Source organism: Budorcas taxicolor, chromosome 9 (genome assembly GCF_023091745.1).
Source record: "Budorcas taxicolor isolate Tak-1 chromosome 9, Takin1.1, whole genome shotgun sequence".
Taxonomy (NCBI): Eukaryota; Metazoa; Chordata; class Mammalia; order Artiodactyla; family Bovidae; genus Budorcas; species Budorcas taxicolor.
In genome coordinates, this window is record NC_068918.1 from 17,581,087 (window position 1) to 17,599,667 (window position 18,581).

The window sequence follows — 18,581 nt, forward strand, 5'->3', positions numbered from 1 at the left end:
CCATTTGAAGAAGGCCTAAAAAGGCTGGCATGGTGAGAATTCTAGGCAGCGTTTCTTTGGAAACACTTTGCAGTATCCATGGATACCCAGTCTGCCGGAAGCAAGGTGCCGTGATCTCTTCGGAGACGACACACACGTGTACATAGAGCCGATCCGCACTGCAAAGAGCCGTGTTGCTCTGCACTGAAATGCTGTTGCATCACAGCCACACTATGTAAAAACCAGTAAATGGCTGGAAGTCAACAAAGTCTGGTTAGTACTGGAGATACAATTAGCAAGAAAACAGAACCATATCAGATTTTGGAGTTTTTTTTCTTTTCCTCCTGGCATGAAATCATACACACAAAATAACCCCAGATAAAGTTCAGACATTTAGAACCAGAAGATGTTCCGTGACCCTGGAGTTTTATTGGGATGTTTGCCTGCTGTAATTTTCACAAATCCACACAGAGACTTTGGAAGTTTTTCCTGGGTCAGACTTAATACTAGTCATGATCATCTCAGTTTTTCATTTACCTGCCACATGAGGGTTCACATTTACTCCTAAATCTTGCTTACTGGAATAATATATTTAAACACCGGGTTTGAAACAGTTGCTTTCCATGTCACATTATCACCATCTCCCTGTTACCAAATCCAGGCTCCCTCTGCTTGTCAAAGATCGGCCAATACATCTGAGAAAAGGTGTTAAGGAAGACAACTTTATTCGGAAAGCTGGCTGACCAAGAAGATGGCAAGATAGCACCTCAAAATAACCATCTTCCCAGGGCCTAGTTGCCAGGTTCTTCAATGGATCAGAGACTGAGGGAGGTGAGGGAACAAGTGAAAAGACTATTCAGCCCGTGCAAACGGCAAGCCTCAGGCAGGGGGATGGTGCAAACGGCAAGCCTTAGGCAGGGGGATGGATATGTTAGTTTCACTTCCTTACTGTCCTTCACAGGTAGGTGGGCTCAGGTTATCTCCCCAAGGCAGGCAGTTATGTATGCCTACAATAACAAGGTGGCAAAGTGTTAGTCGCTCAGTCATGTCCAACTCATTGCAACCCTGGATTGCAAACCTGCCAGGCCCCTCTGTCCATGGAATTCTCCAGGCAAGAATACTGGAGTGGCTTGCCATGCCTTTCTCCAGGTGATCTTCCCTGACCCAGGGATCGAACCCAGGTCTCCCACATTGCAGGCAGATTCTTTACCATCAGAGCCACCAGGGAAACCCCCAAAGTGGCAAAATGAGGGTTAAAGTCATATAAGCAACATGAATTCAAAATTAACCCTTCCCGGTTACATTCTTTTATTGTACCCATCCACACCCCAACCTGATAAAAAGTGAGAGGAGAGGGTTGGGGTTAAAGTTCACAACCTTTTGCACTACTATACAGTGAAGTTCAGCAACTTTCAGGCTGACGTAATTTTGGAACAACGTACAGTGGCAGAACAGTCACTTAGATCCCCAGTGTCCTCTTCACATTGACCACTGTGAGTGGCATGGCTTATCAGGAGTGTTCACAGTAAAGCACACAGTTCTCTTTTCCATGGTTCATGACCAGATCTATAAGAAATGTGTAATCTAGGGAAAATGCAGACTGTTTTGCTGACATGACTATCAGTAGTCATAGTTGATGAGATAAAGGTGTGTGAACTTATGAATATTCTCCATCAAAACAACAGGATTTAATAAGTGCTAAATGGTTAAATTACAGAATGGCTTACTTCAAAAATATTTTGTAATCACAATTCATATTGGAGTTTTTTATTATTGACATGTATTTTTGGTATCATACATATAATATCATTTCATATACTTGGTGCTGATCTAGCCTGAAGCTGTTTTGATTTGTTAGCCAAATATGTCCATTGTGTGCAAATCCTGTTCAGTACTGTGGAACACTTGAAAATACTGCATGTGAGCTGAGCCCAGCTGAACAAAATAGGGCAACTCAGCAGCGGGTCAAATTGGGATACACTTGCCCGTCAAAAGTCAGGGAGACACAGGCAGCTCCAGAGTCATTAGGCAATGAGAAAATGAGACCTGCCAACCAACGACTGTTTTAATTATTCTACTTAAGTGATGTGATGTTGAATGGTTTACCTTGGAAACGAACAGAGATCATTCTGTTGTTTTTGAGATTGCATCCAAGTACTGCGTTTAGGACTCTTTTGTTAACCAAGATGGCTACTCCATTTCTTCTAAGGGATTCCTGCCCACAGTAGAAGATACGATGGTCATCTGAGTTAAATTCACCCATTCCAGTCCATTTTAGTTCGCTGATTCCTAGGATGTCGACGTTCACTCTTGCCATCTCCTGTTTGAACACTTCCAATTTGCCTTGATTCATGGACCTGACATTCCAGGTTCTTATGCAATATTGCTCTTTACAGCATCGGCCTTGCTTCTATCACCAGACACATCCACAACTGGGTATTGTTTTTGCTTTGGCTCCATCCCTTCATTCTTTCTGGAGTTATTTCTCCACTGATCTCCAGTAGCATATTGGGCACCTACTGACCCGGGGAGTTCCCCTTTCAGTATCCTATCATTTTGCCTTTTCATACTGTTCATGGGGTTCTCAAGGCAAGAATACTGAAGTGGTTTGCCATTCCCTTCTCCAGTGGACCACATTCTGTCAGACCTCTCCACCATGACCCTCCCGTCTTGGGTGGCCCCACATGGCATGGCTTAGTGTCAGACTTTATTTTGGGGGGCTCCAAAATCACTGCAGATGGTGATTGCAGCCATGAAATTAAAAGACGCTTACTCCTTGCAAGGAAAGTTATGACCAACCTAGATAGTATATTGAAAAGCAGAGATATTACTTTGCCAACAAAGGTCCGTCTAGTCAAGGCTATGGTTTTTCCAGTAGTCATGTATGGATGTGAGAGTTGGACTGTGAAGAAAGCTGAGCGCCAAAGAATTGATGCTTTTGAACTGTGGTGTTGGAGCAGACTCTTGAGAGTCCCTTGGACTGCAAGGAGATCCAACCAGTCCATTCTGAAGGAGATCAGTCCTGGGTGTTCATTGAAAGGACTGAGGATGAAGCTGGAACACCAATACTTTGGCCACCTCATGCTAAGAGTTGACTCATTGGAAAAGATCCTGATGCTGGGAGGGATTGGGGGCAGGAGGAGAAGGGGACGACAGAGGATGAGATGGCTGGATGGCATCACCAACTCGATGGACATGAGTTTGAGTGAACTCCGGGAGTTGGTGATGGACAGGGAGGCCTGGTGTGCTGTGATTCATGGGGTCACAAAGAGTTGGACACGACTGAGCAACTGAACTGAACTGAACTGAAGTGATGTGAGTTATTCATCACACATCTCATGGCAGAATGAAAAAAAGACATCATGGCCATCATACCACTCCTCGCTCAGAGGGAATAATTTTTAAAAATTTAACAATTAATAGAGGTGATAGGAATATAGTTTTTATAAAACATCAAAATAGAATTTTTGAAGAATGATTTAAAATAAACAGCTAAGATATAGTTTATTTTAGCTTTGAGCATTAACACTAATTTTCTTGATCATTTTTCTGCCCAGTTTTCATGCTGTGTTTTCAGATTGTAAGGTTGAGACTATTGTGTGTAGAAATGGGTTGGTGAATGAAGACATTTGTTTATAGCAATGTAACTGCATTTTCTAATACAATGCAGTGTGCTGAATGTGGCCAAAAGAAGGTGGCAGTGAGTTTATAAGAGGTGACCAGGCCACTGTAGACTGGACAGAGAGACCAAGGGCGCACCATAGCAGTGGGCAAGCAACACACTCACAAGCCAGCTAGACATGGTTTGGCTTCAGCCAGCAGGCTGGAAGGCTAGGTTAGGGAGAATGCCAACACTTCGGCTGGCAGAGCTCCTTTGTCCACATTTGTCTACTCTGGTTCGTTTACACCCCCACACCTGTTGCTCCCAAGAGTCCAGGCCTCGGAGATTCTGTGTCCCTGAACCAGTTGGATTTTCAGTTAGGTATATGGATTGTTCTGCTCCATTAATGTGAATAGAATTTTTTAAAGTTAGCTTTATTTCAATATGTCACAAATACCCACTTCTATCTAATGAAGTTACAAAATGAACAATGAACATACTATGTTATGCATATTATATGGATTATATATATCTATAAATAACATATTACTATATTTAAATTTGGAGTTGGTTGTTGTTTTTTTTTTTAGTTGGTAAATCTATTCTACATTCTAGAGTGTACATTTTAAAAATGTAGCTACAGGATGCTACTGTCAGGTAATTAGAATAGAAAAAAGGAGTCCAAAATGGTGGCGGCTAAAAGACAGAGAAAAGCCTGAGAAAACGGAACAGAAGAAAATCCGCAGCCTGGAGTGAGAACTTCAGGTGAAACCAACATGCCCCCTTCTTGCCTACTCCAATTGGCAGAGGGCAGGCTCAAGGGGAGGAGGAGATGAATGAATCAAAGGAGGAAGCCAAGACAGACTGAGGCGTCTCCTTTTGGGTTGGCCCACCCTCATGCCTCGAGGGTGTACTCTTCTTTGCTTGCCCAATAAAACAGCTGTAACAGAGCTGCAACACTGGTCTGCCATTTCAAATTTTTGCTGCAATGAGACAGAACTGAGGAAATTATACACCCCCCACCCCCCGACACCCACTACTAATAATAAATGCTACCTGCTACCTAACAACAAACGTACGTTCCCATCGAGAAGAAAAGAGAAGTTTGTGATGTGGAAGGTAAACATTACTGCAGAAATCTGATTGTACTAAGATGATTTTTTTTTTTTAATGTGAGCAGTTTGCATACTGGAAAGAGTGGCAGAACTCTGCTTCTACCATTTTCTAGCAAATCCTTTTGCATCTGTTTCTTGCGTACTTAACTCAGTAGTTACCTGAGTTAAGTACTATTCTAGGTAGATTTAAGAGAATTTCAGAATCGGAGATTGTTTTAGCATCCTAAAGTAGCAGAGGTTATAATTACTTATGTATCCTCTTATATTCTCCAGATTAGCAGTAGAAGTTGATTTTAAAACAGCATCTGCAGAATTACACTACCACCTATCACGTTCATCAACAGCCCTGAAACGTAAAGAAATTAAGGATTCAAAGTTATCATTAAAATCAATTATTTTAATTGCTCAAATAAGCATAAGGAATTAATTGCAGTAGGTGAGGGAGCTCACAAGCAGTTTGAAGATATTTGCAGTGCCATCTCATTCCCTGCTGGAGCCAGTTAGAAAGAGAGCCATCCAGCGGACAGAACTGAAAGGGGCCACTTAGCCTTCAAAGACATGCACTTCCTATAGAAGTTCAAGCAAAAATCAAAGCAAATAATTAACAGCTACAGGTTTGGAAAACATGTTGAATTACACAAAAACAAGGGTCATGACCAACTGTGTACCTGCTGAAGTTGACATTTTAAAAGATGACAATCTAGGAACTCTTAAATGGTTGTGTGGTCCAGCAAAGACACGAATTCAAATGTAAATCATTTAATTAAACTTTGAGGCGAAGCCATTTGAAGAACAAGGTCAAGGCCTGTGTCTTCCCGCGGGACAGTGGTCTTCCTTGCCGAGGCGCGCGGGCAGGGCGGGGCCCTAGCACTGTAGCTCCGCCCCCTCGGCCAGCCGGGGGCCGCCGGCCGAGCTCTGCGCGCTGGCGTGGGCCGCGGAGCTCAGCACCTCCTCGAAGCTGCCGCCGCCGTGGTTCGCCCCGCCTACTTTCGTCTGAAACGGGCCAAGAGGCACAGGTACAGTTAGTTTGTCATTTTCGTAATTTTAAAAAATAAGATGGATTACTCTGAAGTTCAGAAATACTTGTTTTCTTGAGCGGGCATGAAAAGGGGATGCCAAGGATGTAGAGAAGTTAAGTTTCCTTTCACAGAGGGCTAGGGTGTCAATCATATTTGGGTTTGGGGACTGGACTCGAAACTTTAAGTTGTACAACACTCTTTGTCTCTCTAACTTCAGCAATATTCTCTTTGTCCCTTCTACATCTAAAATTCCCAGTCCCTTCAGGGGCATGTCCAGATCTGTGGATTTGCACCGTCTCTTCAGTCACCCAGAGAACCAATTTAATCAAAACAGAATTGAATGTTAGATAAATCCCCCCAATTTTACAAATGCAGGAACCCCTTTAAGCGACGCCAACTTTTCCTTTTGAGACTTAACAAGGCAATCTGAAGTTCTGGTAAATGTCTCTTGGAAAGCAGGGTGGATCAAGGGAACATGATCTCTGGTCTCTACTTTGAGAGTTGGAGATGAATCATGGCTTAAGCATTAGTCACCTCATATCTTTCCAGGCAGCGGTCTTAATAGGAGGATATACCTTACAATGCAAAGTTATGATGCTTTCAGATGCTCTCTTTTGGTATACGTGTTGTTGGCTAATAAGACCATAGTCAGGAAGAAATCAATTTATAATTAAGGAATATGGTTAAGTACTTTGAAAAATTTCTTAGTAAAAGGTCTTTCAAAAGAATATTTAACGGCCCCAAAGGCTTAATGCAAGTCTTGGCCCTCCTTTAACCAGTAACAATATGGAAAAACACTTTGAGGAAAAGAAAGGCACAGAATAGATAATGTGGCTATTGCCAGAATTCTATCTACACCTCACTGTCACTTATGATCACTCACAAGGACATAGACTGCACTGGGGAATGTACCTGCTGATTGCCTGGCCTGCCTTTTAAAACCTTTAACCAGGTTTTGAAAGCAGGTCAGTTCTCGCAAATCACACACATGCTTTTCTCCCACTGTCACTAAAATCCCTCTGCCTCTGTAAATTCAGTTCCTAAGTTGAGTTTTTCCACTCTGCTTGAGATTGGAAAACTCATTCTGGAAAGTGACAGATTATAAATATTTTAGACTTGAGAACCCCATAGTCTCTGTCACAAATACTCAAATCAGCAACGGTAGAAAGCAGCCAAGATCATATGTAAGTGAATAAGCATGGCTGAGTTCCATAAAAGCTGTATGTATGGACACTGAAATATGAATTTCATGTAATTTGATTTTCAAAGTACAAAATATTATTCTTCCTTTGAAGAATAATTACCATTAAGAAAATAGTAAAAATCATTTCTTAGCATACAGATCACTCAAAAATAGGGGACCAGCTGGATTCAGTCTATCCATCTTAGTTTGCAGACCTCAGGCGCAGAGCACTGATTCCCCCTCTACTCTGTTATCTTAACACTGGGAAGAAGCAGGGGATTGGCTTCAACTACCTAGTTTTTCACTATGCTTATTTTCTGAGAGACAAGTCTAATTCAATGTAATTGACTCTACTAATAGTTTTCATCTTCCTCTTTAGTCGCATTCAGTCACAGAGTAATGAGTCAGGTGAATACCAACTACTGATGTATTCTTCTGGGCTTTGTTTTATTCTTCTCTTCTAGTTTTCAACTTCTCAAACCAAAAGAGAAAATTAAAGAAGGAGGAAACCACTTTGAAATGAAGCAATTTAGCAAAGAAAGGAGTGGACTAAAGGGGTTTCCTAACCATGTGAGTTTAATGACCACACACTACAATACTAAAGTACTGCCTAAAGCCAAGGATGTGGGCTTCCCAGATGGCGCTGCTGCTGCTGCTGCTGCTGCTGCTGCTGCTGCGTCGCTTCAGTCGTGTCGGACTCTGTGCGACCCCAGAGACGGCCTCCTACCAGGCTCCTCTGTCCCTGGGATTCTCCAGGCAAGAACACTGGAGTGGGTTGCCATGTCCTTCTCCAATGCACGAAAGTGAAAAGTGAAAGTGAAGTCGCTCAGTCGGACCCTCAACGACCTCATGGACTGCAGCCCACCAGGCTCCTCTGTCCATGGGATTTTCCAGGCAAGAGTACTGGAGTGGGGTGCCATTGCCTTCTCCGCCAGATGGCGCTAGTGGTAAAGAACTCCCTGCCAATGCAGGAGACTTGAGAGCCTTGGGTTCGATCCCTGGGCTGGGAAGATCCCTTGAAGAATGGCATGCCAACCCTAGCCCTAACCCTAACCCATAGAGCCACAAAGAGTTGGACACAACTGAAGTGACTTAGCACGTGCATATGTGCTGAAGCAGAGATGTGAATAATAAGCTTCTCGTGAACTCTTCCCTTCAAAATGGTTTTTCATCCAAGAATTTGTCACTATGTCCCCAAAATTACAACTGCTCTTAGCAAAAAGAAATTTCTTTGAATTACTGAATTGGGTTTCCTGGTCTCTCATAATAAAATGTCTAGTTGAAAGGACACAAAGAACCAATAAGTATAATATGTCTTACCTTTTTTGAGGTTTTAATTTAGGCTATACAATGTGCTTATCAAAAAGTAGGTGCACTGAAAATATGTTCTGCTTGATATGGAACAGAGGATGTCATTGCTCATGATTCACTGGAACACGGTAGAACAGTGTTTCAAATATGGTTTCGTAGGAGCTGATTCTAGGCCTGCTTTGTTTGCTTGTTTTAGATGAAATAGAAATGGTGCTTATTGAGTACACAGGTTACACCAGCCAAGATTTCAAGCAATACACGGATGTGTATTATAAGGATGTGCATTACAAGGATGTCGGTGGAAAGGACTACCTTTACATGATTTGGATGAGTTGGCAAGTTTTCCTGGAAAATCAAACTAACTACACAATTGGGTATAAACTAAGAATGATCCACCGAATGATCCATTGGGTACAAATGCCAGATGGTGTGACAGACTGTGTGAGAAGATGGCAGGAACGGACCTCACTTCACAGCAGAACATTATTTCTAATAGAACTCAAATATGAACATGGTCCCCTCTGAGTGGTGTTTGAAAAATCAGGCTTGAAGCAGTATGTGTCAGTACGAATACAGCATATCGACCTGCAGGTTATTTCACTCATCCTTACTGATTCATGAGTCATTCCTTCAGCAGGAAACAGCCTCAGGATTCAGAATTGAAGAAAGTTACAGAAGCTTTGGAGAAGATTCAGAACACAACAGTAAACTACACAGAAAATAAACAATGTAGGAAGGGTTAAACATCTACTGTCTAGTCTGGGGAACAAAAGGAATGAGGAATTTGTAATTGACGGCTTGACACAAAGAATGATTATCAGCTCTTCTCCACTGTGTGGGCAGGAAAGAGGGAAGCTAGCATTGGCCATGACCCAGGAGCTGGGTGGGATGTGAGTCTTGTAAAATCTATGGGCAGTCATGCGGATATAGGACCTGCTTTCAGGCGGTCTTGACACAGGCTAGTATGCAGTTGGCGGAGTTGGTTTTGTACACGTCTGAGGGAGGAGGCACGCTCTACACCTTCCATTCAGATGAGGCGAGAAAAGTGAGAGGCTGACAGTGTGGATCAAACTCTTGAATCATATGTGTCCTGTAAGCTTACCAGACTTTCCTTAAAGCAAAAGTAAATAGGTTGTTCTTTATTCTTCTTTTGCTTCTTCATATCTCCTTCTTTTAAAGGAAACCCCAAAATGTACAACGTTTCCTGTGTCAGAATTGAGCTAACAACAAAATCCATCCTTCTTGGACTGTCTAAGGCTGAGAACCAAATGTTGAGAAATTAACCCCTAGGGTTTTTTGAATCTTCTCTTTTGAAACTAGGTATTTTAATAAGAGAAATCTCTGTGACACTGCATGTCCCTCCCTACCAAAAGTTTTCTCTACAAATAGGGGCAATATAATGGCTCCTCCTGGTTCCTAAACACTCAATAAATGATAACGTTGACAAGCAGAGCAGTAAAACTGTACAACTAGAAACTGCTCGTAACCGGAGTCAATGAAAGCATGGTAAATGCTGAGTAATAATTTCATTCTTGGGCCTTAAACACCTAATCACAGGCCTGGAAAAGAGAAAATCATGTAAAAACCCTCCTCTAAAGGGAAGGACCCTCCAGCTCAAAATTGAGAAGCGCATGTAGGACCTCCAGGAAGGAATTACTTACAATCTCATAAACTCTCGCCTGGCAACATATGTGGGGGCTGCATGATTCAGAAGCAGCTGGGTAATCAGCACATACCTATATCTGCTCTTGAGCTAGTTAAAGGTCACACATGTTCTTAATTTTCCCAGTTACAGGGAAATACAGAAATGGACTGTATACAAAATAGTGATAATATCAAGATGTAATTATGTTTAGGTAATATCTTTAAAAAAAATCCTTAGTAGTATCCATGATTTTTCCTGTTTTAAATGTGCTCTACATTTAAGATTAGACTGCTTCTATTTTTGCTCTTTTATCTTCAGTACATTAATTTATCTATGCTCAAACATGAAATTCAATCAATTTTTTTAGCACCTACTATACAACAGGCATCTTTTCAGTGTATATCCAGAGAACAAATGCACCATTACAAAATAATACATTTTGTGACTCAGCTTCATTTTGCCTTCATGCTGTGCTGTGCTCAATATGTGAACGGAGTAGACAAATCTAAGTAGTTGAGGGGTGGTGGATGGCAGGATAACCCATGGAGCCAAGTTTATTTCTACTGATACACCAAATCAGAGGAGCTCTGAGCTGTTACGGAAATTTCCCTTCCACTCTAAATTCAGAGTTCACGTATGGTTTGTCCTATCCACATTCATCTATCACATACCTGCCTCTTGAGTAATAGCATTAAGAGTTCTAACCAGCAAAGAGATCAACGCAAACCCCAGTTCACTTGAATGCACAATTCACTCCTGAATGGTTTACATGAACAACTTCGTACATATACAGTAACAATATTCAATACTGGTTTTATTTACAGATTTACATGTGAAGAAAAGTGACTCGGTGCAAGGCTGCCTTCTTGGTGGCAGCCTTGGAACCAAATGCTGGTGGCCCCACCTTTGGAACCAAGCGACTAAGCTTTCCTGATTCATGAACCCCATGACGCAAATTTTACTTCATCTGTACCTTAAGGCTTGTGACAGTTGTCTCAACCCTCTCCTCAAATGATTTGAAAGTAGGAGAATTCCTAAAATAACAAAAAAAGAGAGGTCAGCTCCAAAGACCTAGCTGAGTTAGCAACTGTGCTATCTGGTTTCAAACATCACCTCTGCACCAGAGCTAGCTGTTGGTTGGCCACCTACACCAACCATGTTTTAAAAGATATTTTACTTCTGCTAGGTTAGATCCAGAAACCATAACCTGCCATGGGATTTTTCTAAGTAAAATTGTCAGATGCTCAGCTATAGAATAAATAATATAGCATTTGGCAAGGCTAAAACTGGCATAATTCCATGTTGAACCATAAATCATTCCCAGTGAGTCAAAGAAGTGATAGCTTAATTTTTCATTTACTAATTAATGATTTCTATCACAATACGCCTTTTCCAAACCCAGTTATTTTATAACCACTGGAAAGTCTATCTGAAGAATGTCATGTTCAAGTTTTCCCACATGGAATTTTAAAAGTCATTTATTTTTAGTGAATGTGAGACAAGACAGAAATAGCTACAGGGGGAAAAAGGTTCATATGTTTTCAAACGTTAAAGTTTTTAAGTTTTAAAACTAAGTATTTTGTCAGTGTCCAGGAAGCAGTGTTTCTGTAAGTCAATGCCTTCTTTATTTTAGGTTGAAATATACTTATTACTTGTCTAATGCTTGATCAAAACGGTGCTATTCACGTGTTATATTTCCTTTCAGAGAAGATACTTATTTGTTCTCACTAGACAGAACCTTGCAGTCTACTGACGTTTTATTTGTAACTCAGTCATTGTGTTAAATAATCTACATACCATGTTTATACTTCTAAGATTTAGATTTCTCAGTGGTGCTTTTTGGTTTCCGATACTGTATTTGTCTACATGAAATTATGAGTTAATGACATCGTTACCCTTAAAAGTGATATCCACCAAGTCCAATGATATCAGCTCAGTCCAACTAAGGCAACTGGAACTGAATTAAAAATGAATCTTAAATCTAGTACTCATGTCAGCTTTCAGCAACAGTGACTGTCGTCATTTTCAGGTCAAATAATTCAACTGAATGTTACTATATTTGATACGCCAGTTTCTAGTCTCTCTTGAGTGCAGAAGAAATAAAATAAGAGAAATGACCTAAAGAAACTTTATAAGGGAGACTAGTTATAAAACACGGGCTTCATTGTGTGGTGTGGGCTATAGCATGGCTGTAATACTATCAAGAGAAAACTAACATGCAGAATATGTTTTTGAATGAATTTGTCTTTGTTAGAGTTTGTCTGTCAAGGCTGATACTCTGGATGGTCAGAAATCCATTTGCATCCAGGTTGCATGAATTAACAATGGTGAGCCCGGAGGGACCAAGCACAGCATCACATCTTGTATATGACTCAAATATGAGTCAAATTCCTATGAGCAATCCTCTACAGTACCTGTCTCATGATGAAATACTAGTGAAATTGCATGAGAGTGATTCAAAAGCATATACTTACTAGCACCTGACTTCCAACGCACATTTTATTTGACCAAGCTGGTCACATGACTACCTGTTATCCATCAGTTGTATAGGACCACAGTGGGCAGACACTTAGTTCATCCTAATGGTTCATAGTGGATGTTAGTTGAGTAAAATCCCTTTTTTAAAAAAAGTTAATTTCAGGCAAGCTCATAAGGAACACATTTGACCCATAAGTCATTTGATTATTTCTGTCTCCCAGAGAAAAGCCATACGAATTTTTTTCAAGCCTTCTTTGGACACGCAGACAAAATTTAACAAGTAAGGAAGCTCAGGGCTGCAGGGTGCACTGGTCAATGTTCTCATGCTAGGGGAGCAAGTCATTCAAATATAAACTAAGCCATCTATGCTCTCTATTTTTCCCCACATTAGGGAAATCAAATGCTCTGGTCCAACTTGCAAAGTCACAACATAGCCCCAGTGTAGAAGAGACATCAGCAGGTATAATAAATCAGACACTCCTCTAATCTGATTACACTAGAGTGCATGCTGGAGAACAGGCAGAAACCGCAAATAACCCTAGAAAGAATTTGGCTTCAAAGTGCTTGAACTGTTTAGAGTAACTGAGCTCCCTCTAGAATGTAATCACACCGCAATAAGTAATATAAAGCAGGAAAGAAGAGACACAGTTCTGAATGAAGTGAGGGAGGGCTCCAGGGGCCAGATGTCCTTCCACTGAGCCCCTGCCCAGGGCAGCCCAAGGGTTCCTGGAAGCACCGTGGGAGGAGCCCAAAGTCTGGTTCTAGCCCTTTATTTTTAAGCGTGATGAAACCGCTATCACCGAAATGATCTTCCCAAAGCTGCCAAGATTACCCCTCGCAGAACTGGGCTACAACCTGCATCCTCTGACTCCCAGTCTAACCTTTTGATTTTATCTGATCATATCACTATGTCACACCAACTGGAAGCCAGAGGAACACCTTCCTCTGGAGTTTTCAGCTGACCAATAAGCTTAATGGTATTTTTATTGTTCAGTAGACTCTTCACCTTAATATATCCTTTAACAAATCCTAATGTTATCCTTTCTAGAACTGTAGCCCTCTTTCTCTCCTATTTTTTCATTTAATGCTGTGGTAATAAAATGATTTCCCCCTTTACAGGTGTGCTTGGAACGTTCCAGGCCTTGTACCGAGTGCTTTATGCAGACCATACATCTCACAACAGTCATTTAAAGTAGACAGATTCTCATTTCTCCTAGTATACAGGCAAGAGAATGGAGATTGAGGTAGATTCGGTAAACTGTCTCAGGTCATACAAATCAGGGACTGCTGGATTTAAACTAGTGTGTCCAGCCAATAGCCCGAGCCCTTCACAGCAACCATTCTTCTATAGCATTGTCAGCCTTCTTTTCCTGGGGCCATCAGAAAAGAGAATATAATAGGTCATGGCACTTCCCCTCATATAAAAAAGGAAAAAAATCCACAATAACAGTAACACTTCATACACATTCTGCACTGAGATTATGTAAACTAATTTACACATTACCTCATTGCAGGCATACTTATGGAATGGCGAATGGAGTAGCTTCAGGGCAAAAGCAGATTAAAGGGGAAACAAAAAAAGAGAAAAGAAGATAGTACAATATAAGTACATGAGAAACTCCTCATTCACAGTTTTAAAACAGCAATGTCAACTATCTGAAGTATTCCCTGCCCTCCCCACCAAGACGATATTTGTTATTGTTGGGTAGGATGGGCCACAATCATTTCCAAGGAATAAAGGAAGAGCAGATGGTCCGAGGCTGCATATTATTTTATTGGGTTGGCCAAAATGTTCATTTGGGTTTTCTGCAAGATCGTATGGAAAATCCCAAACAAATTTCTGGCCAACCCTATAGTTTCCCTGTAAGCCAGGAAATCTGAGGAGAGTGTCTGATTCCCCCCTGGCTCAGGCCAGCAGCCCAAGTACATGACTCTGGGGACATGACTTCTGGTCCAGCTCCCTCCTCCTGTTTCAGGAAGACAGTCAGGGACAAGGGGCAGAGCCCAAAAGGTAGAGCCAGGCAGCTAACAGCTCGTCATCCCATTTGAAGCTCATCAGAGGGCTACACAGAGTTAACATGAGTCCATCAAGGAAACACGCCAAGTAAACACATTTCACACAGTCCAACGTGGGAGCTAGGGTTTCCGCCTCCATCCTAGGACAACTGGTACAAGGATCAACTTTTCTGAGACTTCTAAGAGCATCAGCTATCTTACCTTATTAATCCTACAGCAACTGATTCATTGTCCCTCTGACGGACTGTTATTTCTATGTGAGTTCCGCTTAGAAATCACGGTGTGTGGAGGGAGGAAGCAAAATGGGGTTTATTTTCCTAGGCAAGCATTCCCTCATCCACTTTCCAGCACAGTTCCTGCCTGCTCCTCTCCCAAGAAGCTTAACAGGTAAGGGATCAAACCCACCCTCACCTTCCCTAACAATATCCACTGAGGTTAGGGTTAGTAACTTTACTAGAACTCAGAAAGAAAAGAACAAAGAAATGCAGCGGATATTTACAGACACTCCATTTAGAAATCATAGGCAAACTACTTCTTCATAAATTATATTTAAAAAAGAGAATTACTAAAAGAAATTCATCAACATTATCACGTATTCATCTCTTAAATCGGAGATGGCAATGGGACACCACTCCAGTACTCTTGCCTGGAAAATCCCATGGATGGAGGAGCCTGGAAGGCTGCAGTCCATGGGGTTGCTGAGGGTTGGACACGACTGAGCGACTTCACTTTCACTTTTCATTTTGATGCATTGGAGAAGGAGATGGCAACCCACTCCAGTGTTCTTGCCTAGAGAATCCCAGGGACGGGGGAGCCTGGTGGGATGCCATCTATGGGGTCGCACAGAGTCGGACACGACTGAAGCAACTTAGCAGTAGCATCTCTTAAATACAGGTAGTTTTCTTAGGAAAGGATTTTTTTTTTAAATTTATATAATAAGATTCCACCCCAACGGAGGCTTAATTCAGAGACCTGGGACTCACAATTGCACACGTGTTAACATTTGGGGTTTCCACTTCAACTCCAGAGGGTACAGAAAGTTGAAGGTGAACCATCTGCCTAAATAACAGTAATAAGAAGTTCAGAAAAACATGACAATCTAGAAGAAATTGTTCTGTTTCTCGACTTTACTTTCTGCGGGTTTCATATATATCTGCAGTGCACAATTTCACTTTCCTTTTCTTCTAAGGACCTCTGTCCACGGGCATGATGCAGAAAGAGATCCCTGAGGATGACTCAGCAAGCCAAAGTGATGCATTAATAAATGATTCAGAAATGAGATAAACAAGTGCTGAAACAGATGCAAACACATTAGGTGCTCTAACTCTGTAACTCCCTGGTCGAGAACACTCTCGGGAAAAGAGCTTTGGGGCCGAGGCACGCCCACTGTGGTGCTCTGGGGAGGAAGGGAGCTTCGAGGGAGGGAGCCAGTTGGGCCCCCGGGGCAGCGCTTACCCGATGGAATGAGACCTGCAGCCAGAGCAGCACAAGAGAGAAAAGGAGGAGCAAGGTTAGCGCATCGGGATGCAGAGAAAGGACCACACTGCCCGCTGTCCCCTTTCGAGAGCCCCAGGGAAAAGATAAGAGACCCCGTTCCTTACTCTTTCTGAGTGCACTGACTTTTTAATGTCTTCACAATTGCTTTACCAACTCTTTTTTTTTTTTTTTGAGCCAAAATTTTATTTTATTTATTTTATTTTTTATTTTACTTTACAATACTGTATTGGTTTTGCCATACATCAACATGAATCCGCCATGGGTGCTTCTCACTGTTTTTCTCATGGCTATAGCTGGATTCTCTGTTAAAAGTTATACAAGCCTTGTCCAAAGATTTCCTCTCCACTAGATTACACGCTGTTTGAGCAAATTCACCCAGAAGTGCCAAGAAGATGGCAACATTATTATTATAAAAATGATTCCAGTAGCTTGCATTTGGTCACAGAGTCCTTTCATAAATGTAACTTCATGTTAACCTCAGAGAAAACCATCTGGTTAAGTAGCTATTAGCCATGTTATCCAGCAGACGGAGAAGGAGGCAGAATTCCAGGACTGGCTGAGGGGCTTTCACTTAGGGGTCATCAGGATAAAAGGAGGACCTTAGCTCAGGAAATAGTTGTTTTTATAAAACATCTAAATTAAATCTTAACATAGTGTTTTTCACTCAGTTATTAAAAGGTCCAAATTCTAAGTTTTGGAAACCTGTGAGTATTAACTTGTAATGATTTTAAACAAAAAATTGAGAGGTCCTGTTTTTCTCCTAAGGTATCTAAATTTTTCTGGCAATTTTTGAACAAATTCAGAAATGTGTTCCCAGAATTCACAAAGGGATATTATGATGTAACCAACAAAATATAAAATAATATGATATTAATACTTTCAGACTGCAAAGGGGTTCAAAGTAAAATGCCTGCAAGAAAATTTTTAAATTTCCCCACTATCATTTTATAAATTGACAAGTTAATTTGAACCCTAAATTGAAAACCCACTAATTGTTCTCATTTAAGAATCATTATTGTATTAAACTTAAGTAATTTTCAAATATGATTTTTACATATATTACTTGTTCTAGTATAATCAAAAGTAATAATCCTTTGTAAAACTTGTTTCCACAGGGACTTATCCTCATTTATATATAGATGTTAGATATTTAGCTTGAGAAAAATATAGATTGGAAAATATAGGTCTACAAAATATCACAGGATCATATTTGAATCTCTAGTAATAAAGACTACATTTCCCAATATTTTTAGACACACTTTATAGTGGAAGTGTTGTGTCCTCTACACAGAGCAGTAATTAACGAAAAGTTTGGAACTCCTGGGAAACAGATTATCCATTATGCTAAAACAAAGCCACATTGAAACAGGAGGAAAGGCAGTTAACACACCTTGATATTATGCCCAGTTCATGCAGGAACATGAGTGTGTCAACACGCTCTACGTATGAAACACAGTCTTCATTCTGTACAACTCATGAAATACAGCACACTCCTGTTCAGGGGCTCTGCCTAATTTCTGTCCTGGAGGGCCACCTTGTAACTGAGACAGTTCCTTAGCAAAGGTAAAAACTAGCATTTATTGAATGTTTAATACATGGCATGCTGTCTTCTGCTGCTTGCATAATAACCTGATGATCTTGTTACTCTTGTCTACATTTATAACTGAGAATGCCCAGGTACAGGTAAGTTACACTTGGTTCCTCAACACCTAACCAGTTGAAGTCAGATCAGCTGGGAGCTTATTTCAAACAGATTCCTAGATGCCATCCAAGACCGACTGAGGTGCAAGCTCAAGAGAGAGAGGTGGAATCTAGGAATATGCATGTAACAAGCTTCAGAGGTGTCTGTAAAGTCTCCTACAGTTGGAGAAACACCGTTCCTGTCGGCAGTATTATGCCACTGTGATCATTGTTTCAACTAAGTATGTGGGAAGCAAACTTTATAAACATGACAAAATATATTTTCTTGGATATAACTGGTGATAAGGTCTTTCCTGTTTTAAGGAATTATTTAATTAGTTTAGATAAATGCTTTCCTGCCATTGAAATGACTGCAAATTTTATTCTAATAAAGCTAGGGTTAATTAATAATCCAAAATGCATACTGGTTCATCACATGCTGCCTCTGAAGAATTTTAATTGCTTTTCGTTATTGCTTTATTAGCAAAAATGAAGATAAAGCAATGTACTCAGATTCATGCATATGTACTTACTTAATTCTAGCCTCATGAATGCCAAGTTCTTAAAATGATGCATGAATGTTGGGCACAATCCAGTAATTTTTGAAGTCAAAAAATAACTTAAACACAAAGATATAAATATTTGCCTCTAGGCATCAAAGCTGCAGAGTAATACATAAAGCAATAATTTAAGAATCCAGTAAAATAATATGCACATAGTTTTTAAAAAGAAGAAACATAAAATGTACTTGAGAAGTTTTTAAAAATTGAACTTGGTTTTTAGAGACAAAAATGACATTGACTTATAAAGAAAAATCTCCTAAGCATATCAGCCAAATTCAAAATAAACTATGATAGGCATTTAAATAAGCAAAAAAATATGAGAGCAGCAACTGTATGTAAGATAACTTTCTAGAATATAATATAAAAAATAAAAATGGTCAATACTACATTGTTCTTAGTTCAAAATCTTGATATTCACCCTAATTTTATATAACAAATACTGAAAATAACCAAAATGTGCAAAGGAACTGGTTTAAAAATTTTGGTACAGCTCT

The 18,581-nt window shown here is 40.6% G+C and overlaps 1 protein-coding gene across 1 annotated transcript in view; it reads right to left on the reverse strand.

Annotated features, from left to right (window-relative positions):
• Positions 1-5,559: 5,559 nt before the first annotated feature.
• The window catches only part of TPD52L1 (TPD52 like 1), a 33,185-nt gene continuing 20,163 nt past the window's right edge, over positions 5,560-18,581 (reverse strand). Inside the window, exons 4-7 of the mRNA XM_052645670.1 lie at positions 15,803-15,817; positions 13,836-13,874; positions 10,827-10,887; positions 5,560-5,688 (exon numbers count right to left, since the gene is read on the reverse strand). Of these exons, the coding sequence (XP_052501630.1) occupies positions 5,560-5,688; positions 10,827-10,887; positions 13,836-13,874; positions 15,803-15,817 (244 nt within the window). The remainder of the gene's footprint in view (positions 5,689-10,826; positions 10,888-13,835; positions 13,875-15,802; positions 15,818-18,581) is intronic.